The 25,052-nt window shown below is 44.6% G+C and overlaps 1 protein-coding gene across 1 annotated transcript in view; it reads left to right on the top strand.

The window, feature by feature from the left end:
• The window catches only part of LOC126298288 (contactin-4-like), a 2,176,233-nt gene that overhangs the window by 1,780,479 nt on the left and 370,702 nt on the right, over positions 1 to 25,052 (top strand). The window contains exon 4 of the mRNA XM_049989586.1: positions 10,030 to 10,211. Within this exon, the coding sequence (XP_049845543.1) occupies positions 10,030 to 10,211 (182 nt within the window). The remainder of the gene's footprint in view (positions 1 to 10,029; positions 10,212 to 25,052) is intronic.

Genomic DNA, 25,052 nt, shown 5'->3' with positions numbered 1-25,052 from the left:
CGTTCAACATGACAGATATCAACCCTTCCGCAAGCTGCTACAGATTTCAGTGCTGGCCATCAACAAGTGTCAGTGTGCAGACCATTCAACGGAACATTATCGATATGGACTTTCGAAACCGATGGCCCACTTGTGTACCCTTAATGACTGCACAACACAAAGCTCTATTCCTCGCCTGGGCCCGTCAGCACCGATATTGGTCTGTTGATGACTGGATATATGTTGCCTGTTCGGACGAGTCTCGTTTGAAATTGTATCGAAAAGATGGGGTATGGAGACAACCACGTCAATCCATGGACCCTGCATGTTAGCAGGGGACTGCTCAAGGTGGTGGAGGCTCTGTAATGGTGTTGAGCGTGTGCAGTTGAAGTGATATGGGGTCCATGATACCCCTAGACACGACTCTGACAGGTGACTCGTGGTTAAGCATCTTGCGTGATCACCTGCATCTCCTGTCCGCAGCTCGTGGTCTTGCGGTAGCGTCCTCGCTTCCTCCTCATGGGGTTCCGGGTTCAATTCCCGGCTGGTTCAGGGATTATCTCTGCCTCGAGATGACTGGGTGTTGTGTGTCTCTCATTATCATTTCATCATAATTGACTAGCAAGTCACCGAAGTGGCGTCAGCTAAAAAGGACTTGCAATTTCGGCGGCCGAACACCCCGCATAGGGTCTCCCGGCCAACAATGCCGTACGACCATTTCATTTCACCTGCATCCACTCATGTCGACTGTGCATTCCGACGGACCTGGGCAATTCCAGCAGGACAATGCGACACCCCACACGTCCAGAATTGCTACAGAATGCCTCCGGGAACACTCTTCTGATTTTAAACACTTCCGCCGGCCGCCAAACTCCACATACATGAACATTATTGAACATATCTCTTACGGATTTATGTACAGCCCTGCAGCCTTGATGGTGTCAGTTCTCTCCAGCATCACTTCAGACATTAGTCGAGTCCATGCCACGTCCTGTTGCGGCACTTCTGCGTGCTCGCGGGGGCTCTACGTGACATTAGACAGGTGTACCAGTTTCTTTGGCTCTTCAGTGTAATTTGCAACGATATTGATCTTTCAAGGGAACCTCCCCATCGCACCCCCCTCAGATTTAGTTATAAGTTGGCACAGTGGATAGGTCTTGAAAAACTGAACACAGATCAATCGAGAAAACAGGAAGAAGTTATGTGGAACTATGCAAAAATAAGCAAAATATACAAACTGAGTAGTCCATGCGCAAGATAGGCAACATCAAAGATAACGTAAGAATAGGAGCGCCGTGGTCCCGTAGTTAGCGTGTGCAGCTGCGGAACGAGAGGTCCTTTGTTCAAGTCTTCCCTCGAGTGATAAGTTTACTTTCTTTATTTTCGTAAAGTTATCATCTGTCCGTTCGTTCATTGACGTCTCTGTTCACTGTAATACGTTAAGTGTCTGTGCTTTGCGACCGCACCGCAAAACCGTGAGATTAGTAGACGAAAGGACGTGACTCTTCAATGGGAACCGAAAACATTTGATCGCAAGGTCAAAGGTCAACCGATTCCTCCACAGGAAAACACGTCTGATATATTCTATACGACACTGGTGACGGCATGTGCCTCACATGGCAGGAATATGTTGTCGACCCACCTAACTTGTACACTTGGCGAATGGGTAAAAAGATTCTTCTACCTTGCCCGGTTTTCTTGTGGATGTGATAATCACTCCCAAAAAAAGTGATGAAAACATAAGGGTTTGTGACATAAACTGAAAATAAAAAATTAACCTTTTCGCTTCTTTTTGTTAAATCTCATTTTGCTCGCTTTTGTTCGTTGCATCTGTTCGGGGCAGACGTCGTAAGACATCCGTTTAAGTTCGTTGTTGATCGATTAACTCAGTTTTTTTTATTACAGAGTTCACGTAACCCTCTGACCGAACACGATGAGCTGCCGTGCCGGCTAACCGGTCGAGGGAAGACTTGAACCAAGGATCTCTCGTTCAGCAGCTGCTCACGCTAACCACGGGAGCACGGCGCTCCTATGCTTGCATTGTACTTGATGTTCCTTATCTTGCGCATAGACTACTCAGTTTGTATATTTTGCTTAATTTTTCATAGTTCCACACAACTTCTTCCTGTTTTCTCGATTGATCTGTGTTCAGTTTTTCAAGGCCTATCCACTGTGCCAACTTATAATTAAATCTGAGGGGGGTGCGATGGGGAGGTTCCCTTGTTAGTAGAACGAAATTTTCACTCTACAGCGGAGTGTGCGCTGATATGAAACTTCCGGGCAGATTAAAACTGTGTGCCGGGCCGAGACTCGAACTCGGGACCTGTACTTCCCGAGTTCGAGTCTCAGAACGGCACACAGTTTTAATCTGCCAGGAAGTTTGATGTTGATCTTATCATCAAGTATCATCTCGAATGTGCTAAGAGTTTCGAGAATACAGTGTTTCAAATCCGATAACACATCTACACTTTACTTTAGCTTTTTTAAAGTGAAGCTGCTGAATTACCATTATGGTGGCAAGACAAGAAAGAAGGATACTGTAGCGAGAGAATTTTTTTTAAAGTGAATAGATACACTTCGAGAGGCTTTACATCATTTCAGACGTGCGAAGCCGTTGTGCTATGTTACAGCACGAGCGGCGTTACCACACTGTGGTGGGCGTCTCGATTGTTTTGCTGAAAGTAGCGAGGCACATTCTTCATGACGGCGGCGCGGCTGTAGTGATTGTGGTGCTAAATTCCAGGACAACCGCCGCTAATTACATGGCCGCAACCGCGGGCACAAACTTGGCGCAGTGATTAAAGGCCCGCTGGGCCACCTGGCGCCTGACTTGGGATGTTGCGGCCGGCCTCCGCGTGCGCCTCTGGCCACGCCACGTGTCCACACAAGCCAGCTACACTCTCTTACCTTCCACTGCTCCTTCCGGATATTAAGGAACTACCGAGGTATAAATGGCTGTTGCAAAACAAGCACACCGCAAACAAATTGTCACTCCCAGCAGACATGACGCTTAAGTCCCGTAAAACCGCCTCTAGTCTTCATCATAACCTCATTCCGCTGACAAAGTGAGTCACTATGTTCTTCGGATGTACTGTATCCATCTGAAGCTTCTGATTGATGAACAGATCGCGTAGAGCTACCATATTTTGGGGACTGTGATTGCTACTTTCCAAAGAGTTCCAGACATCTTATATGGTAAGAAGAGCGGGAGATCTATCTGGCCGGTCGGAGAGAGTTAATGTGCAGGAGTGTTTGTCTAACCAGTAATGTATTTCTGCTTCTGTGTGAGCGGGTCCGTTGTCATCTTGGAAGACGAGTTTTTCCACATTATACGCATTATGAAGATGCAGAAGAAAGGACAACTTTTGGGCACTATTGTTATAGACAACCTCATTGAGCGGTCGGTGCACCCGACGTCTTGTATCATTTAGAAAGAGGCAAAAGAGCGAGTCGCTGGGCCAAACAACACACCTCAAGTCACCTACTGTCCTTTTGCTGTATCGTTTGACGCATTAAGTACACTACTGGACATAAAGAAGAAATGCAGATGATAAACGGGTATTCATTGGACACATATATTATACTAGAACTGACATGTGATTACATTTTCACGCAATTTGGGTGCATAGATCCTGACAAATCGGTACGCAGAACAACCACCTCTAGCCGTAGCAACGGCCTTGATGCGCCTGGGCATTGAGTCAAACAGCTCGGATGGTGTGCACAGGTACAGCTGCCCATGCAGCTTCAACACGATACCACGGTTCATCAAGAGTAGTGACTGGCGTATTGTGACGAGCCAGTTGCTCGACCACCATTGACCAGACGTTTTCAGTTGGTGAGAGATCTGGAGAATGTGTTGGCCAGGGCAGCAGTCGAACACTTTCGGTATCCAGAAAGGCCCGTAAAGGACCTGCAACATGCGGTCGTGCATTATCCTGCTGAAATTTAGGGTTTCGCAGGGATCGAATGAAGGGTAGAGCCACGGGTCGTGACACATCTGCAATGTAACATCCACTGTTCAAAGTGCCGTCAATGAGAACAAGAGGTGGTCGAGACGTATAACCAATGGCACCCCATACCATTACGCCGGGTGATACGGCAATATGGCGATAACGAATACACGCTCCCAGTGTCGTCAAACACGGATGCGGCCATCATTCATACGAAAGAATGACGTTTTGCCATTCGTGCACCCAGTTTCGTCGTCGAACACAGCATCGCAGGCGCTCCTGTCTGTGACGCGGCGTCAAGAGTGGCCGCAGCCGTGGTCTCCGAGCTGATAGTCCATTCTGCTGCAAACGTCGTCGAACTGTTCGTGCACGTGGTTGTTGTCTTGCAAACGTCCCCATCTGTTGACTCAGGGATCGAGACGTGGCTGCACAATGTGTTACAGCCATGCGGATAAGATGACTGTCATCTCGACTGCCAGAGATACGAGGCCGTTGCGATCCAGCACGGCGTTCCGTATTATCCTCCTGAACTAACCGATTCCATATTCTGCTAACAATCGTTGGATCTCGACCAACGCGAGCAGCAATGACGCGATAAGATAAACCGCAATCGCGATAGGCTACAATCCGACCTTTATCAAAGTCGGAAACGTGATGGTACGCATTTCTCCTTCTTACACGTGGCGCCACAACAACGTTTCACCAGGCAACGCCGGTCAACTGCTGTTTGTGTATGAGAAATCGGTTGGAAACTTTCGTCATGTCAGCACGTCGTAGGTGTCGCCACCGGCGCCAACCTTGTGTGAATGCTTTGAAAAGCTAATCATTTGCATATCCCAGCATCTTCTTCCTGTCGGTTAAAATTCGCGTCTGTAGCACGTCATCTTCGTGGTGTAGATATTTTAATGGCCAGTAGTGTACGTGCAACTTTTAGCGCCACTACGACCATAGGCTTTTTGCGAGGAACTCGTTACTAAACTCCCATTACAAGCAGTTCCCATCGCAGTTTTCGCCAGTAAACTTGTGACCTGGATCTCCATTCGTTGACAGCAGCACTTCTTTCCGGATTTGAAATCGATCGCATTGCCTGTGTTGAGAAATGAAGAATTGTGCACTTCGCAAAACGAAAAACCGTAGTGCCCTAATAATATAATATCAGTTATTCACCGTTGGACTGGTCAACTCATATAAATACCTGGGCGTAACACTTTGTAGGAATATGAAATGGAATGACCACATGGTCTCAGTTGTGGGTAAAGCAGGTGGTAGACTTAGAATTATCGGTAGAACACTGAGAAACTGCAATAAGTCTCCAAAGGAGATTGCTTACAAATCGCTCGTGCGACCGGATCTAGAATATTGCTCCAGTGCGTGGGATCTGCACCATACAGGAATAACAGCGGGTATTGAATGTATACAGTGGAGGGCAGCACGAATTTTTTCTGGCTTATTTAATCCATGGGAGATTGTTACATAGGTACTGAAGGGATTAAACTGGAATTCTCTTGAAGGTAGACGTAAACTATCCCGTGAAAGACTGTTAATAAAGTTTCAAGAAGCGGATTTAACGACGACTCTAGGAATATATTACAACCCCTTCGTAATGATCAATAGGGACCGTGAGAATAAAATTAACGCCCCGAGGCATTCAAAGAAGCATTCTTACCGAGCTGGATACATGAACGCAATGGGGAGAAACCTAATACCAGTAAATGGTAAAATGGAACGTACGCCCTACCACTCCCCTCACGGTGGTTTGCAGATTATAGATGTAGATGTGAATGTAGATGTAGATGTAGACAAGACGTGACACTCCTCTTCGGTCCCTATAGGTTAGGATGTTTTTACGACCACTGATCTTAAGCCATCTTTCTGAGAGAATTATCGCAATAGGTTACAGAATTATTGTGACTTATGTTTTCTCTAGTTTCTTTAATTCACTTAAGGGAAAAGACATAACATAAACAGTTTAACACTGTTTTGATGCTGAAGTCATCAAAGATAAAGCAAGTGCTCTGATTGGATTACAATGTAGAAGAAAATAGGCTGGAGCCATAACGACCACAATATTTGTCTTGATTAAGAAAGGAAAGTTTCAGGAAATTAAAACCTAAAGAGCCTGACATGGTCTGAACATCGCTCTTCGCAACCATTACTCTAGTTGTGACCTTTGTGATTTACTGTATATTTTATTCTCGCTGCTGCTGTGTATGAAAGGTTCATGTTCATTCGCGGATTCGGCTTTTCAAACAGCTGTCTGACGTAAATGTCCACAGCACTGCGCACTTTTCCGCTTTCAGTAGCCTTACGGCGATAAACGAGCAAAATGGAGAGTGCTGGGTTGTTTTTCACGTCGGAACAATTGCAACTCCGAACTGTCGGCATGGCGTGACATTAAGCATCAGTTGATTGCGCAACGTATGTTGGAAGTTGTCAGTGTTGTTAATATTAAAAATCAGTCAGCGAACGCGTTAGCGTAATGGTTAGTGTACAGGCGTTACCCCACGTTGGGAATTTATGTGTTTATTGCAGTATCGTGAAGGCAGCATGCAACAAATGTCGAAATGGTATGACGTGTAGTATACGTTTATACACTCTAAGACAAAAATGTGACAGACCATGAATGAATTATCCGAAAGGGTCGGAAATCGGTGAATGTGATGTACATGTCAGACAAACAAACGATTCAATTTCAGAAAAATTGGATAATTTATTGTACAGAAAGACCTTCATAAATTGAGTAAGTCAGTAACGCATTGGTCCACTATTGGCCAGTTATTCTGTATGACATTCAGTAATAGAGTTGTTGGGTGTCCTCTTGAGTGATATCGTGCCAAATGCTGTCCAACTGACGCGTCTCCATACACATCTTTGCTGGTCTTTGAGTCTCATCACTGAAGACAATTATACTCCACTCAATGAGTTTCCAGCCCCAAGACGTGTCTGGAGGCACCTCCGACAGCGGTGGGATACCACCCTATCACATGCCTTACGGCCCGATAACCGGGAGTGATTGAGCGAGGCCCCATTTTTTTTCCATAGCACGACTTCTTTGGTTGTCATACGCGCCTCCTTACAGCACAGTGATGCGTTGACGACATGCATGCTTTGACGATATGCAACGCCCCGTTTTGGCAAGCCATTCTGGGCTTACATTTCAGCAAGATAATGCCAGACCGCCCACGACGAAAGTTTCTTCTAGTTATCTTCGTGCTTGTCAAACCCTACCTTGACCATCAAGGTGCCGGATCTCTCCACAGTTGGCAGCGTTTGGAGCAACAGCTTTATCAGTCAATAACAAACCGAATAACTGTTAGCCTAAGAGGAAGGCATGCAGAGGCACGAAATTGACTTTCTTACTTTGTAAAGCTCTTTGTCTTGAATAAATCATTCAATCTTTCTGCAATTGTACATCACATCTACCGACTTTCGTCCTATTTGGATTGTTCCTTCGTGATACCTGTTCTCTTTCTTTCCCTTAAAAGTGTATATAGAAAGGAATAGCATTTCGCCATTTGTATTCGCTGTGTAAAGGAAGATTACGCAAGGAGTTTCTCATTCAGAAATCACGTTCCAGTATTAGTTTCTCTTGAGAAGATAACATTATTCTTCGTACAAGAAGGAGAAAAGTCTACCAGTACTAGTACAGGTCAGAATTCGACAACCTCAGGATTGTGGCCTATCGAGAAATGGTTCGTTGTTCCGCGATAATGCTGTTCAAGTTCGTCGGGATCCCAGGACTGTCACATGAATATCGAAACTTCAGGAGAGCCATACTCACGCCGCCGGCCAAAGTGGCCGTGCGGTTCTAGGCGCTACAGTCTGGAACCGCGCGACCGCTACGGTTGCAGGTTCGAATCCTGCCTCGGGCATGGATATGTGTGATGTCCTTAGGTTAGTTAGGTTTAAGTAGTTCTAAGTTCTATGGGACTGATGACCTCAGATGTTAAGTGCCATACTCATGGCTTACGGGAGCTCAACTACCCCACGCGACTATTGCACCAGACGACAAACATACTGTCGAATAGGCCGCGCAGACTCATTGCAGCCACGTCACGTACCTGGAGTCAAGAAGTGGGCTTGTTTGTAGAGATAGAAGTATTCACACGTCAATGGAGCGGCCCGGCAGCATCATTGTACATAGGGGTGGCAGCACGTCGTCTTTTCAGAAGTGTTCCGGTTCTTCGTTCGGAATTACGACAGTCGTATCATTTCATTGAGGCTCCGAGGTGAGCGACGTTGTCAGAATATACTTGTGATCGTTATAGGGGCCCAGTGACTAGACTGATGTTTGGGATCCTATTGGGTACAGAGCACCATTACCTTTGTTCATACAGCCGGCAATTTGGAGAGAAAGTATTACATTTCTGACGTGCTAAGGCCAGCTACTCTGCTCCATTTTTGATATCTCCGTGACGTTACCTTTCAGTAAGACAACAGCAGGCTATCCAGATCTCTCACTAAATGAGAACTTCTGGTCACCGGTTGCCGAGAGGCTGACGTGTCACTCGCCAACTGTATGGCTGATTAACTCTGGCATGAGACTGAAGCACTGTATTTCTACGGCTCGAGCCCCGCCCGGTTACGGCTGTTTTTGCTGCCACAGATAACACACCCTTAATACATCCTTTTACTTGTCGCCCTGTATGCCCCTACATCACCTGAAAATTTAATCATGTTTTCTCCCTACTACACTAGTACGCCCAATAAGTAAAATTTCGTTATTTTCTGTCCCTTCTGTTGTTTATATTTTAATGGTCAACAGGTTACCTAATAACATAAACCTGCCGTGTTTCAACCAAAATAATGAATACTTTGAATTTTCAGAGAGCTGTATGCTGGACTTACAGTGATGTGACAAAAGTGTGTGGGTACCTCCTACCATCGTATCAGGGCTCATTTTTCCGGCCGTAGTGTAACAAATTGGCATGGCATGGACTCAACAACTCGTTGGAAGTCCTCTGCAGAAGTATTGAGCCATGCTGCCTTAATAGCAGTCCTTAAATGCCAAAGTGTTGCCGGTACAGTATTTTGCGCAAGAACTGACCTCTCCATAATTTCCCACAAATGTGCGATGGGATTCATGACGGGTGATCTGTATGGCGAAATCGTTCGTTTGAATTTTCCAGTATGTTCTTCAAACCAATCGCGAACAGTTTTGGCCCAGTAACATGGCACATTGTCATCAATAAAACCTCCATCGTTGCTTGGGAACAAGAAGTTCATTAATAGCTGTTAATGCCCTCCAAGTAGACGAACACAACCATTTCCAGTCAATAATAGGTTCAGTTGGACCAGAAGACAAAGCCCATTCCATGTAAATATCGCCCACGCCATTACGGAACAACCACCAGATTGCAAAGTGTGTTGTTACAACGTAGGTCCATGGTTTCGTGGGGTCCGCGCAACACTCGAATCGTACCATCAGGTCTTACAAACTGAAATCGGGACTCATCTGACCAGGCCTAGGTCTTACAGTAGTTTTCCAACCGATATGGTCACGAGTCCTGGAGAGGCGCTGCAGGCGATGCCGTGCTGTTAGCAAAGCTACTCTCATCGTCGTCGTACGTCTCACACAGATTTCTGGAGTAATTTCAAGCAGTGTTGCCCGTCTGTTACCAATGACCACTCTATTCAAACGCCGCTGCTCTCGGTCGTTAAGTGAAGGGCATCGGCCACTGCGTGTCCGTGGTGAAAGGGAAATGCCTCATTTGATATTCTCGGCAAACTCTTGACACAGAGGACCTCAGATTATTGAAGTACCTGGCGATTTCTGAAATTGAATGTCCCATACGTCTAACTCCAACTACAATTCCACGTAAAAAGTCTGTTAATTCCTTTCGTGCGGCAGTGATCACGTCGGAAACCTGTTTACATGAATCACCGAGTACGAATAACAGTTTCGCCAATGCATTGCCCTTTTATACCTCGTGTAAGCAATACTTCGGCCATCTATGTAAGTGCATATCGCTATACCAAGACTTTAGTCACTTAAGTGTAGACCAGAACCCAGAAACGTACTTAAACTGCAGGTTGCATTCTTTTCAGGTTGCCGTTTTGCGTCTTTGCTTACGTGTATCTTGTGTTGTTGTTGCAGCGTGGGCGAGAAAGGACACTGGGACTCCCGTCACGGCATTATGACTCGCGACAACCGTACTTATCAGCAAATTATCAACCTGCTGCCATTCACCGTGTACAGTTTCCGCGTCTTCGCCGTGAACAAGATGGGTCGCAGCAAGCCGAGCATCGAGTCCTACTACATGGTCACACTGCGCGAGGGTAAGTCTTGTTAGCCTATTCTTCCATCAGTTACCATAGTATTTACATTGTTAGGATGCATCACACCTTTGTTGCTTCTGTATACTGCACATGGAGCGGGTAAGACTAACGTCGTACTGAAACTTGTTGATGTATTTTTGTCGGAAGATTCATCAGTGAAGACCGCAGCCCTTTTCATGGTTCCTACTATACTCTTTATCCGTTTTGCCCGCGGTCACTTGTTGAACCTCTTCTCGTGACGACATAGCGACAATTATTAACAATTTTTTAAATAAAATACTTTTAACGCCGAGACCGCCACGTTCCTATCACAATTAAAGTAAGATAACTAGTTTCGGATCCTATCTGCATCCATATTGAGTTCTGTAACACATGAAGGAAACATAGCCTAAGAAAATTATGTAAAATCAAGTACAATGCAAAACCGCTGCACAAAAGCTGATCAAAAATAGTACGGAGCCGACTCTAAAACTAAAAGTGATTATTTGACAATTCCATTTAACAGTGTAGTACAAATATGTTAATCTTTGAAATGTAATATACCGTTTAAAGTGTGAAAATTGGGTGAATAAACATTGGAATTCATCATTAGATGCAGTCATGCAGTAACATGCATTCGTAAATACCAAAACAATAACAGTACGTAGTTCAAAACATCACAGTGAGAAAGCCAGGTTGTAGACCTGTTGAAAGAATTGTACACCAGAAATCTCAAAAACTTTAACACCACATCGAAATGAATTTTAAAATTACAAAGGTAACAATGGCAAAAATTTAAAATTAGAAGGAACAAATCTGTATTACGTCCTTTAACAGGCAACATGACGTTCGTAGGGTGCAAATCCTACTTAATTTGTATTAACACTAGAATAAACTTCAAAAAGATTGTGCCTCAGTCTAATTAATTTCAAAAGTATAAAAAATAACCGCCCGCCATGAACCATGGACCTTGCCGTTGGCGGGGAGGCTTGCGTGCCTCAGCGATACAGATAGCCGTATCGTAGGTGCAACCACAACGGAGGTGTATATGTCGAGGGGCCAGTCAAACGTGTGGTTCCTGAAGAGGGGCAGGGGGCAGCAGCCTTTTCAGTAGTTGCAGAGGCAACAGTCTGGATGATTGACTGATCTGGCCTTAAAAGGAAAGGTTAAAGTTAGATACAGTGGGAATTAGTGAAGTTGTGTGGCAGGGGGAAGAAGACGCCTGGTCAGGTGAATACAGGGTTATAAATACAAAATCAAATAGGGGTAATGCAGTAGTAGGTTCAGTAATGAATAAAAAAATAGGAATGCGGGTAAGCTACTACAAACAGCATAGTGAACGCATTACTGTGGCCAAGATACATACGAAGCCCACGCCTACCACAGTAGCACAAGTTTATATGCCAACTAGGTCCGCAGATGACGAAGAGATTGATGAAATATATGATGAGATAAAAGAAATTATTCAGATAGTGAAGGGAGACAAAAGTTTAATGGTCATGGGTGACTGGAATTCGAGAGTAGGAAAAGGAAGAGAAGGAAACTTAGTAGGTGAATATGGAATGGGGGTAAGGAATGGAAGAGGAAGCCACCTGCTTGAATTTTGCACAAAGCATAACTTAATGATAGCTAACACTTGGTTCAAGAATCATGAAAGAAGGTTGTATACACGAAAGAAGCCTGGAGATACTGGAAGGTGTCAGATAGATTATATAATGGTTACACAGAGATTTAGGAACCATGTTTTAAATTGTAAAACATTTACATAGGCAGATGTGAACTCTGACCATAATCTATTGGTTATGAACTGTAGATTAAAACTGAAGAAACTGCAAAAAGGTGGCAATTAATGGAGATGGGACCTGGATAAATTGAAAGAACCATAGATGGTAGAGAGTTACTGTGAGAGCATTAGGGAACGATTGACAATAATGGGGGAAATAAATACAGTAAAAGAAGAATGGGTAGCTTTGAGAGATGAAACAGTGAAAGCTGCAGAGGAGGTAAAGAGACGAGGGCGAGTAGAAATCCTTGGGTAACAGAAGAGATGTTGAATTTAATTGATGAAACGAGAAAATACAAAAATGCAGTAAATGAAGCAGGCAAAAAGGAATACAAACGTCTCAAAGAGGCCTATATATCATTAGGGTTAAGATAGATACTGCCTACAGGAAAATTAAAGAGACCTTTGGAGAAAAGAGAACCACTTGCATGAATATCAAGAGCTCAGGTGGAAACCCAGTTCTAAGCAAAGAAGGGAAAGCAGAAAGGTGGAAGGAGTATATAGAGGGTCTGTACAAGGACGGTGTTCTTGAGGACAATATTATGGAAATGGAAGAGGATGTAGATGAAGATGAAATGGGAGATATGATACTGCGTGAAGAGTAAGACAGAGCACTGAAAGACCTAAGTCGAAACAAGGCTCCGGGAGTAGACAACATTCCATTAGAACTAGTGATAGCCTTGGGAGAGCCAACCCTGACAAAACTCTACCATCTGGTGAGCAAGATGGATGAGACAGGCGAAATACCCTCAGACTTCAAGAATAATGTAATAATTCCAGTCTCAGAGAAAGCAGTTGCTGACAGATGTGAAAATTACCGAACTATCAGTTTAATAAGACACGGCTGCAAAATACTAACACGAATTCCTTACAGACGAATGGAAAAACTGCTAGAAGCCGACGTCGGGGAAGATCAGTTTGGATTCCGTAGAACAGATTAAGGAAAGGCAAACCTACGTTTCTATCATTTATAGAGAACGCTTTTGACAATGTTGACTGGAATACTCTCTTTCAAATTCTGAAGGTGGCAGGGGTAAAATAAAGGGAGCGAAAGGCTATTTACAATTTGTACAGAAACCAGATGGCAGTTATAAGAGTAGAGGGGAATGAAAGGGAAGCAGTGGTTGCGAAGGGAGTGAGACAGCACTGTAGCCATCCCCGATGTTATTCAATCTGTATATTGAGCACGCAGTAAAGAAAACAAAAGAAAAATTCGGAGTAGGAATTAAAATCTGATGGAGAAGAAATAAAACTTTGAGGTTCGCCGATGACATTGTAATTCTGTCTGAGACAACAAAGGACCTGGAAAAGGGGCTGGACGGAATGGACAGTGCCTGAAAGGAAGATATAACACGAACATCAACAAAAGAATAACGATAATAATGGAATGCAGTCGAATTAAATCGGATGATGCTCAAGGAATTAGATCAGGAAATGAGACGCTTAAAGTAGTAAATGAGTTTTGCTATCTAGGGAGCAAAATAACTCATGATGTTCGAAGCAGAGAGGATATAAAATTTAGACTGGCAATGGCAAGGGAAGTGTTTCTGAAGAAGAGAAATTTTTTAACATCGAATATAGATTTAAGTGTCAGGAAGTCGTTTCTGAAAATATTTGTATGGAGTGTAGCCATGTATGGAAGTGAAACGTGGACGATAAATAATTTAGACAAGAAGAGAATAGAAGCTTTCGGAATGTGGTGCTACAGAAGAATGCTGAAGTTTAGATGGGTAGATCACATAACTAATGAGGAGGTGTTCAACAGAATTGGGGAGAAGAGAAATTTGTGGTATAAAGTGACCAGAGGAAGAGATCGCTTGGTAGGACATATTCTGATGCATCAAGGGATCACCAATTTAGTATTGCAGGGTAGCGTGGAGGGTAAAAATCGGATAGGGATACCAAGAGAAGAATACACTAAACAGATTCAGAAGACGCATTAGGTTCTGGGAGATGAAGAAGCTTGCACAGGATAGCGTAGCATGGAGAGCTGCATCAAAGCAATCTCTGGACTAAAGACCACAACAACAACAATAAAAATAACAGGGGAATGAAGTTGAAAACTACCAAACAGATAAGGGGCCTTATACTCGTGTAGCTAACTCGCAACCTGCCATATGTGAAAGAGATCGTATGTGAGAATCAAATTATAAAAGTATCAAAGTACTGCTTAGCGCTAAAAATATGAATAACATACCGTCATTTCGCGTATTCACGGAAGTATATGGAAATATCCTTTGCAGCACTATACGGTAAGCTTACGTCAATGTTTGTAAATGCAAGCGCTTTCTCGCCACCTATAGCCCGTGTTGGCTGCTTCGGTTGGAGTCCTTGCATAATTCACTTGGATTTGACGCATCTTGTCATGCTTTTGAGTGTGCGGCGTTTTTCTATTATCCTTCAACTTGTACACATTTTATAAAGATGTCTACTTTAAAGGCAATCTAGGGTCATTCTTGTGTAAGCCAAGGTATAGTATTCCCCTCTCATTTTATGGCTGTTGATTACGTAGCTTTATACAATTGCAACAAACATTTGGCTTGTATGTTTACAGCTACGGAACAGCTGACGATTTTTGGGACCGTTGCATATACTGTTCTCGCGATAATACCTGCTAAGCTATTGCAAGTAATCAGTTTTTGACCCAACGTTTAGTAATGCAACTGTACATTTTCCTACATTACCGTAATCCTGAGAGATTATGGTGTATTATGCATACTTTTAGGTCTACGCTGTACTTGACTCTCACGTATGATCCGTCTTTTACATATGGCACCTTATCAGTAAGCTATACAAGGTAGCTTTCCTGTTTTGTAGTTTTCAACTCTTTTCCCCTGTTATTATTCTTGAATTAATGCCAGTTACAAAGGATTTGCCTCCTACAAACGGCATGTTGCCAGTCAAAGACGTAATACAGATTTCAGTCTTGTAATTTTATTTCATGTCATTGTAATCCTTGTAACTATAAAATTCATTTGAATGTGGAGTTAAGCTTGTTGCGGTTCTGGTATACAATTCTTTTGACAGGTCTACAACCTTTCTTGCTCACTGTCATGTTTTTAACTACATACTGTTATTGTTTTGGTATTTACGAATGCATGTTATTCCATGACTAAAGCTAATGATGCATTTCCACTGCTTATTCACCGCATTTTCGCGTTTTGAACGGTGTATTATCATGTACCCATTAACATATTTTGTACTACGCAGTTGAATGGATTTGTCAAATGTTCCCTTCTAATTTTAAAATTGGCTTCGCATTATTTCTGCTCAGATTTGTACAGTGCTCTTGTATTCTGCTTGATGCTACATAATTTTATTAGACTACGTTTCCTCCATGTGCTACACATCTGAAGATGGTTGCGGATAACAACTGAAACTAGTTGTCGTACTTTAATTGTGAGAGAACAGTTGCTGTCTAGGCATTCAAACTCGTTTATATTTAAAGAATTATTTTTTAATAAATAACATTAACATCACCGTCTCCTACCAGACGGTATCAGGCTTCAGAAATGGTTTGTGGCATCGCTTTCTTGTTATTGTTTGATCAATTTCCACGAAGTTTGTCATTAGAGTCCTCCTCGAAGGCAGTTTCTAACGTCACAGAAAAGCATGAAGTTTATTTAAAATAAAAAAAGAACCGTCACTGACATACCTCGGTAGCTACAAATGTTAAAACTTATTTGGGAGCGTCAGAGAACTCATCACGTTGTCCAATATAACTTATAAAAGACGAAACCTCGATATACAGGGTGGTCCTTTGATCGTGAGTGGGCCAAATATCTCACGAAATAAGCGCCAAACGAAAAAACTACAAAGAACGAAACTTGTCTAGCTTGAAGGGGAAACCAGATGGTTGGCCCGCTAGATGGCGCTGCCATAGGTCAAACGGATATCAACTGCGTTTTTTTAAATAGGTACGCCCATTTTTATTACATATTCATGTAGTACGTAAAGAAATATGAATGTTTTAGCTGGACCACTTTTTTCGCCTTGTGGTAGAGGGCGAAGTAATAGTAACGAACAGATGGCTCACAATTTTAGACAAACTGTTGCTAACAGGTAGGTTTTTTTAAATTAAAATACAGAACGTAGGCACATTTTATTTCGGTTGTTCCAATGTGATACATGTACCTTTGTAAACTTATCATTTCTGAGAACCCATGCTGTTACAGCGTGATTACCTGTACATACCACATTATTGCAATAAATGCCCAAAATGATGTCCGTCAACCTCAGTGCATTTGGCAATGCGTGTAACGACATTCCTCTCAACAGCGAGTGGTTCACCTTCCGTAAAGTTCGCACGTGTATTGACAATGCGCTGACGCATGTTGTCAGGCGTTGTCGGTGGATCACGATAGCAAATATCCTTCTACTGTCCCCACTGAAGGAAATCCAGGGACGTCAGATCCGGTGAACGTGCGGGCCATGGTATGGTGCTTCGAAGACCAATCCACTTGTCATGAAATACGCTATTCAATACCGCTTCAACCGCACGTGAGCTATGTGCCGGACATCCATCATGTTGGAAGTACATCGCCATTCTGCCATGCAGTGAAACATCTTCTAGTAACATCGGTAGAACATTACGTAGGAAATCAGCATAAATTGCACCATTTAGATTGCCATCGATAAAATGGGGGCCAATTATCCTTCCTCCCATAATGCCGCACCATATACACTCCTGGAAATTGAAATAAGAACACCGTGAATTCATTGTCCCAGGAAGGGGAAACTTTATTGACACATTCCTGGGGTCTGATACATCACATGATCACACTGACAGAACCACAGGCACATAGACACAGGCAACAGAGCATGCACAATGTCGGCACTAGTACAGTGTATATCCACCTTTCGCAGCAATGCAGGCTGCTATTCTCCCATGGAGACGATCGGAGGGATGCTGGATGTAGTCCTGTGGAACGGCTTGCCATGGCATTTCCACCTGGCGCCTCAGTTGGACCAGCGTTCGTGCTGGACGTGCAGACCGTGAGACGACGCTTCATCCAGTCCCAAACATGCTCAATGGGGGACAGATCCGGAGATCTTGCTGGCCAGGGTAGTTGACTTACACATTCTAGAGCACGTTGGGTGGCACGGGATACATGCGGACGTGCATTGTCCTGTTGGAACAGCAAGTTCCCTTGGCGGTCTAGGAATGGTAGAACTATGGGTTCAATGACGGTTTGGATGTACGTGTCCCCTCGACGATCACCAGAGGTGTACGGCCAGTGTAGGAGATCGCTCCCCACACCATGATGCCGGGTGTTGGCCCTGTGTGCCTCGGTCGTATGCAGTCCTGATTGTGGCGCTCACCTGCACGGCGCCAAACACGCATACGACCATCATTGGCACCAAGGCAGAAGCGACTCTCATCGCTGAAGATGACACGACTCCATTCGTCCCTCCATCCACGCCTGTCGCGACACCACTGGAGGCGGGCTGCACGATGTTGGGGCGTGAGCGGAAGACGGCCTAACGGTGTGCGGGACCGTAGCCCAGCTTCATGGAGACGTTTGCGAATGGTCCTCACCGATACCCCAGGAGCAACAGTGTCCCTAATTTGCTGGGAAGTGGCGGTGCGGTCCCCTACGGCACTGCGTAGGATCCTACGGTCTTGGCGTGCATCCGTGCGTCGCTGCGGTCCGGTCCCAGGTCGACGGGCACGTGCACCTTCCGCCGACCTCTGGCGACAACATCGATGTACTGTGGAGACCTCACGCCCCACGTGTTGAGCAATTCGGCGGTACGTCCACCCGGCCTCCCGCATGCCCTCGCTCAAAGTCCGTCAACTGCACATACGGTTCACGTCCACGCTGTCGCGGCATGCTACCAGTGTTAAAGACTGCGATGGCGCTCCGTATGCCACGGCAAACTGGCTGACACTGACGGCGGCGGTGCACAAATGCTGCGCAGCTGGCGCCATTCGACGGCCAACACCGCGGTTCCTGGTGTGTCCGCTGTGCCGTGCGTGTGATCATTGCTTGTACAGCCCTCTCGCAGTGTCCGGAGCAAGTATGGTGTGTCTGACACACCGGTGTCAACGTGTTCTTTTTTCCATTTCCAGGAGTGTATTAACCCTCCAAGGTCGCTGATTTTCCACTTGTCGCAGCCATCGTGTATTTTCCGTTGCCCAATAGTGCTTATTATGCCGGTTTACGTTACCGCTGTTGGTGAATGACGCTTCGTAGCTAATAGAACGCGTGAAAAAAATCTGTCATCGTCCCGTAATTTCTCTTCTGCCCAGTGCCAGAACTGTACACGACGTTCAAAGTCGTCGTCATGCAATTCCTGGTGCATAGAAATATAGTAGGGGTGCAATCGATGTTGATGTAACATCCTCAACACCGACGTTTTTGAGATTCCAGAATCTCGTGCAATTTGTCTGCTACTGATGTGCGGATTAGCCCCGACAGTAGCTAAAACACCTACTTGGGCATCATCATTTGTTGCAGGTCGTGGTTGACGTTTCACATGTGGCTGAACACTTCCCGTTTCCTTAAATAACGTTACTATCCGGCGAACACTTGATGTTGTCGTCTACGATACCGAGCAGCATACATAGCACACGCCCGTTGGGCATTTTGATCACAATAGCCATACATCAATACGATACCGACCTTTTCCACAATTGGTTCAAAGTGGTTCAAATGGCTCTGAGCATTATGAGACTTAACATCTGTGGTCATCAGTCCCCTAGAACTTAGAACTACTTAAAACTAACTAACCTAAGGACATCACACACATTCATGCCCGAGGCAGGATTCGAACCTGCGACCGTAGCGGTTACGAGGTTCCAGACTGAAGCGCCTAGAACCGCACAGCCACACCGGCCGGCCACAATTGGTAAATGGTCCATTTTAACACGGGTAATGTATCACGAACCAAATACCTTCCGCACTGGCGAAATGTTACGTGATACCACGTACTTATGCGTTTGCGACTATTACACCGCCATCTGCCACAAAGCGAAAAAAGTGGTCCAACTAAAACATTCATATTTCTTTATGTACTACACAAATATGTAATAAAAATTAGGGTTCCTATTTTTTAAAAAACGCAGTTGATATCCGTTTGATCTGTGGCAGCGCCATCTAGCGGGCCAACCATAGCGCCATCTAGTTTACCCCTTCAAGTTAGACAAGTTTCGTTCTTTGTAGTTTTTTCGTTTAACGCTTATTTCGTGAGATATTTGGCCTGGTCAATATCAATGGACCACCCTGTAATTTCTCGTTGTGAATAGGTGGCATATCTTAACAGCATCACCCTTGTAAAAAACCCATTAGTGCATTAATGAAGTAAAAAAGACATTACAGAAATGGGTATAATAGGAAACGTAACACAAAATAAAATTCGACACCAAATTCCAAGAAAGAAGATAAAGGTTTAATATCCTGGCGATTACTATGTCATTAGATAGAATAGAAGCTTGGATTGGAGAGCAACGGGGAAAGGAACGGCCGTGTGGTTTTGAAAGGAACCTTCCGTCACTTCCGTTCGACTACGGAAAATCTAGCGAGCAGGACGGGGATGTGGACAATTGCCCTCCAAGAGGCCAGTCAGTTGCGTTAGCGACTACCCCTCCTGGCTCACATCAAATTTAGATCAGGGAAATACAAAGAGAGAGTGTCATAGATGAAAAGGTCTGCATCTACGAGGGTTGCCCAGTAGGTAATGTCCGCGCTTTTTTTCTTCAACAGTCATGTATTGAACATAATGAGAATTACACACACGAAAGAATGGTGTTTTATCTACACACCCGATTTTTGCACGTAATCTCCATCACGTTCTATGGCCTTCGTCCAGCGCATAGCAAGGGTGTGTATGCCTTGTTGGTACCAATCCTTGTCCTGGTGGCGGAACCAGTGCTTCACTGTGTGAATCACCTCCCCATCGTCTTCAAAATGTCTTCCACGAATGGCATCCTTTAATGGCCCAAACAAGTGCAAGTCCGAGGAGGCTAGTTCAGGGCTGTAGGATGTATGGGGTAACTCTGTCCAGCCCTGTTTTCCGTTGTGTTCAACAGTCAGCCTTGTTTGGGGCCGCGTTTTATCGTGTTGCAGCAAAACATCTCCTGGGTTGCTGTGGCGCCAAACTCGCCGGAAGTCGTCTTGAGTTTTTGTTAGTGTGTTGACATATGCCTCTGAATTAATGATACCGCCTCTTAGCATCACATCAATGAGAATCACACCTTCACAGTCCCAGAACACGGTGGTTATGAACTTATATTTTATTGTATGTTAACCGGCGACCTAGAAACGACGGAGAGGCTCCGTCTCCGCCGCAGCCGCAGTGATCCACAACTCCACGACGACTACCGCAGTCCACTTGACCCCTCCGCACCGAACCACTCTTTCAGGGTTATTGTGCGGATCGGTCCCCTGTGGAACCCCGAACCCCTCCTCCCCAGAGAACGTCTAACACCAGACAAGTGTAGCCCCTATGTTTGCGTGGTAGAATAAATGTGTTGTACGTGTACGTGGAGAACTTGTTTGAGCAGCAAAGGGGAACCATCTCGCATTCGCCGAGGCAGATGGAAAACCGCCTAAAAACCATCCACAGACTGGCAGGCTCACAGGACCTCGACACAAGTCCGCCGGGAGGATTCGTGCTGCGGACCAGGCGCTCCATCCCACTCCGGAAAGCCGTGCCTCAAACCGCACGGTTAACCGGGCGGGCAGTTATGACCTTACTGGAGGAAGCAGTTGCTTTGAATTTTTTCTTCTGTAGGGAGTGGTAATGGTGCCATTTCATAGACAGTCATTTTGTTTCGGGCTCAAAATGGTGATCCTAGATTTTATAATCTGTCACAACCCGAAACAAGAAGGCCTCCCCCTCATCTTCAAACCTTTGCAACAAATCAAGAAAAATGTTTTTCTGTGCGATTTGTGATCCACTGTTAGGCACTGCGAGACCCATCTTGCAAATACTTTTCAATATCCAAGAGTGCGGATAATTGCATCCACACTTCCTTTGCCGATTGACAGACGCAGTGCCAACTGCCGAGTCGTAATGCGTCTGCCTTCGCGAATGACATTAGCTCGACGCAACATGTCAGGTATGGCAGCTGGAGATGGTCTCCCCGACCACTGCAAATCATGCAGTTCAGCCGAACCGCCTTCTGATGACCTCACCCTCCGAGACCAGCGACTAACTGTACTGCTGTCGACAGCAGATGCTCCGTAAACTTGGCAGAAGCGTTTGTGAATATCCCCCCCCCCCCGCCCCCCAGTTTGTTTCTCCGTAATGAAAAATTCAATGACGGCACATAGCTTGTAACGTAAATCACTTACAGACGACATTTTGAATCTGTCCTGCAGCTACGCTCTCTTTCGAAAGGGACGGAAACTTGGCGCGCTCACTCAGGAGACTTCAAAAAATATATACGTAACGTTTCGCATTCGCAGCGAGAAAAGAAATGGGGTGCGTTACTTTCTGGGCAACCCCCGTAGTTATTTTACATGATGGCTACGACCAAAGTAAGGAGGATGTAGAGTAACATCATTTACATGTTAAAAACTGTGTAAGTCAAAATGCAAAACTGTTGCCGTAGTCTGGTGATATTAAAACCCGTATCACTTACGGAAAACAGCGATCTGATAACATCGCATACAATCTAACACCAAGAAAATCGGCTGCTGTTTTAGAAGTTTTTTATTAAATTACGAAGTTAATAGAAGAGGAAGAGGACATTTTGGCTGCGACTGGCAGGCTGCGCCTGAGGTTCGCAGACCGGCGGCTGTGGCGCGCCGTTCTCCCGTATCCTCCGCACGTAAGCCCCTGGGCTGCGCTATGTAAGCGAAATGCTCCCAGCGCCGCTCGCGAAAATCCCGGGAGGTACACTCGTATATACACAGGCTAAGTAAGATATCTTTTAGTTCCGCTGGGAAGGTGAAATCACAGCCACACAGAAATAAAACGCCCCGCATCCCACATCCACGTCCACATTCGGAAGAGAATTTGGCCGGCTGCTCCTTGCTGGTGCAGATGCGCAGTCCCGCCAGATCTGGCTTCTGGATACCCTCGTGTCGACTCAGTTTTACGCAGATTGTGCCCCCTTATATAGACCAAAGCGAAGGTTTCTTTGTCACATGCGACACACACACACACATACTTTCCGCGACTAGAAAGACACAAAGTTTAAGAAAAAAAAAACTTTCTGATTAACTATCATATTGGACTTCGCCCGCGGTAAAAAATAATGATTCTACAGGAAATAAATGAAAAATTCCGGTGCCACACTCCTTGTCCGTATATTCTCAATTCAGCTACAAATCGCCACATTTTGTTGCCGTAAACAGTACTTTGGACCCCCGACCAGGAAACCAATCATATCGTTGCCTGAAAAGGATGTTGCAAGAATCATGATACCTGTCCCCATTGAAAAGGCGTATCACCTCGTGAAACAGTGATGGCGGCAAGGTGAGGGGAAAATGATACAATATATACGTTATGTACCCTTCAACAAACAGCGTACGCTGACATTCTAGACAGGATAGCCTAATATTTTCGTTACAATCATCTAGGACTTGTAGAGTGAAGTGAGGAGATAATATTTTGAATAGGAGGCCATGTACAGCGGTTTGAAAACACATTTACTATGAAGGTAGGCAACAGAGTAGTCAGGGTGGTCGTGGTTACATCGGATCGGCTGATGTCGTTTGAAGTCTGTCATACCTCTCTGACCTGATTCGGGCCTCATTCACGTGTCTCCGAGTGTTAAAGCAAAGCAGTTAAGTACGCGTCTGCACAATACACTGACACGATGCTTCTGATACCGGAGTTCACTGTAGTCGCCTTTATCAAGATCATTCTCCACAACTTCCGAATCTATTGCATACCCTTTTCACCACACTTACGCAACGCTTTCGAGAAAGGTACGTTCTTCGTCAGCAGGCGCGAATGTGGTACACCAAGGAGACGCTGTATAATCGATTTTGAAGAGACTGTACTGTATCACTTTGAAGAGAACCCGTCAACCGGTACACGAGCAATTTCTTTGGCTACTAATGAGTGGAATTATAAAACAAGTGATGTACTGGTTCATGCCCAACCAATTACATGTAAAAATGGCTGCGTTACCAACATCTACAACTACATCTACATGGATGCTCCGAAAATCACTTTTCAGTGCCTGTCAAAGGTTTCATCTAATATTCCAATCGCGTACGGCACGCGGAAAAAAACTAACAACTATATGTTTCCGTGCGAGCTCTGTTTTCCCTTATTTTATTATGGTGATCGTACCTCCCTTTGTACGTCGGCGTCAACAAAATATTTTCGCATTTGGAGGAGAATGTGAGAAGATTCTGCCGAAACGACGAACGCCTTTGATTTAATTATGTCCAGCCCAAATCCTGTACCATTCCAGTGACACCCTCTCTGCTATTTCGCGATACTACAAAACGTGCTGCTCTTCTTTGAACTTTTTCGATGTACTTCGTCAATCCTATCTGGTAAGAATCCCACGCCGCACAGCAGTATTCTATAAAGAGCACAAGCGTAGTGTAGGCAGTCTCTTTGGTACATCTGTTACATTTTCTACGTGTCCTGCCAATAAAACGCAACCTTCCCCACAACATTTTCTGTGTGTTCCTTCCGATTTAAGTTATTCGTAACCGTAATTCCTGGGTATTTACTTGAATTTAGGGCCTTTAGATTTGACTTACGTACCGTGTAAAAGAAGTTTAAGGGACTCCCTTTAGCACTCATGTGGATGACACACTTTTCGTTATTTATGGTTAATTGCCAATTTTCCCACCATACAGATATCTTTTCCAAATCGGTTTGCAATTTGTTTTGATGTTCTGACTACTTTACTAGTCGATAAACGACAGCGTCATCTGCAAACAACCTAAGACGGCTGCTCAGATTGTCTCTCAAATCGTTTACATAGATAAGGAACAGCAAGGGCCTATAACACTATCTTGGGGAACGCCAGAAATCACTTCTGTTTTACTGGATGACTTTCTGTCAGTTATTACGAACTGTGGCCTCTCTGACAGGAAATCATGAATCCAGTCACATAACTGAAACAGCTTTTCATAAGCACGCCATTTCACTGCAAGTTGCATGTGTGGTAAAGTGTCAAAAGCCTCCCGGAAATCCAGAAATACGGAATCAGTTTGAAATCCCTTGTCAATAGCACTCAACACTTTGGGCGAGTAAAGAGCTAGTTGTGTTTCCCAAGAACGATGTCTTCTTAACCCTTGTTGACTGTGTGTCCACGTCACGCGGAATGGCCTTGCCGTTTGAGGCGCCATGTGACGGATTGCGCTGCCCCTCCCGCCGGAGGTTCGAGTCATCCCTCGCGCATGTGTGTGTGTGTGTGTGTGTGTGTGTTGTTCTTAGCATAAATTAGTTTAAGTAGTGTGTAAGTCTAGGGACCGATGACCTCAGCAGTTTGGTCGCTTGGGAATTTAGACGCATTTGAACATTTTTGAACTGTGTCAATAAACCGTATTTTTCGGAGTCGTTTATAAAGTACGAACATGATACATGTTCCAAAATCCTGCTGCATTTCGACGTTAATGATATGGTCCTATAATTTAATGGATTACTCCTACTACCTTTCTTGAATATTGGTGTGACCTGTGCAACTTTCCACTCCTTGGGCACGGATCTCTCGTCGAGCGAACGGTTGTATGTTATCGTTAAGTATGGACCTATTGTATCAGCGTGCTCTGAAATGAATATAACTGGTACACAATCTGGGCCGGAAGGCCTGCATTTGTTTAGCGACTGAAGTTGCTTCACTACTCCGAAGATATTTACTTCTACGTTACTAATGTTGGCAGCTGTTCTTGATTCGAATTCTGGAATATTTACTTCGTCTTATTTGGTGAAGGCATTTAGGGAGACTGTGTTTAGTAACATGTTTTCAGATGGTTATAATACCGAAAAGTTGCGTTTCCGACGTGATTTCCAACTCAATATGCTATCTACTCACTCACCTCTACAAGTCCTAGAAGTTTGTAATGGCAGCTTCCGAACACCCTGCATATTATCATATCCCAACTTACAATTTACACATCTGTAGAAGATCTGTCAAGTATCGATCCAGCCAAACTTAT

Source organism: Schistocerca gregaria, chromosome X (genome assembly GCF_023897955.1).
Source record: "Schistocerca gregaria isolate iqSchGreg1 chromosome X, iqSchGreg1.2, whole genome shotgun sequence".
NCBI lineage: Eukaryota > Metazoa > Arthropoda > Insecta > Orthoptera > Acrididae > Schistocerca > Schistocerca gregaria.
This window is presented reverse-complemented; position numbering and strand designations above follow the sequence as displayed.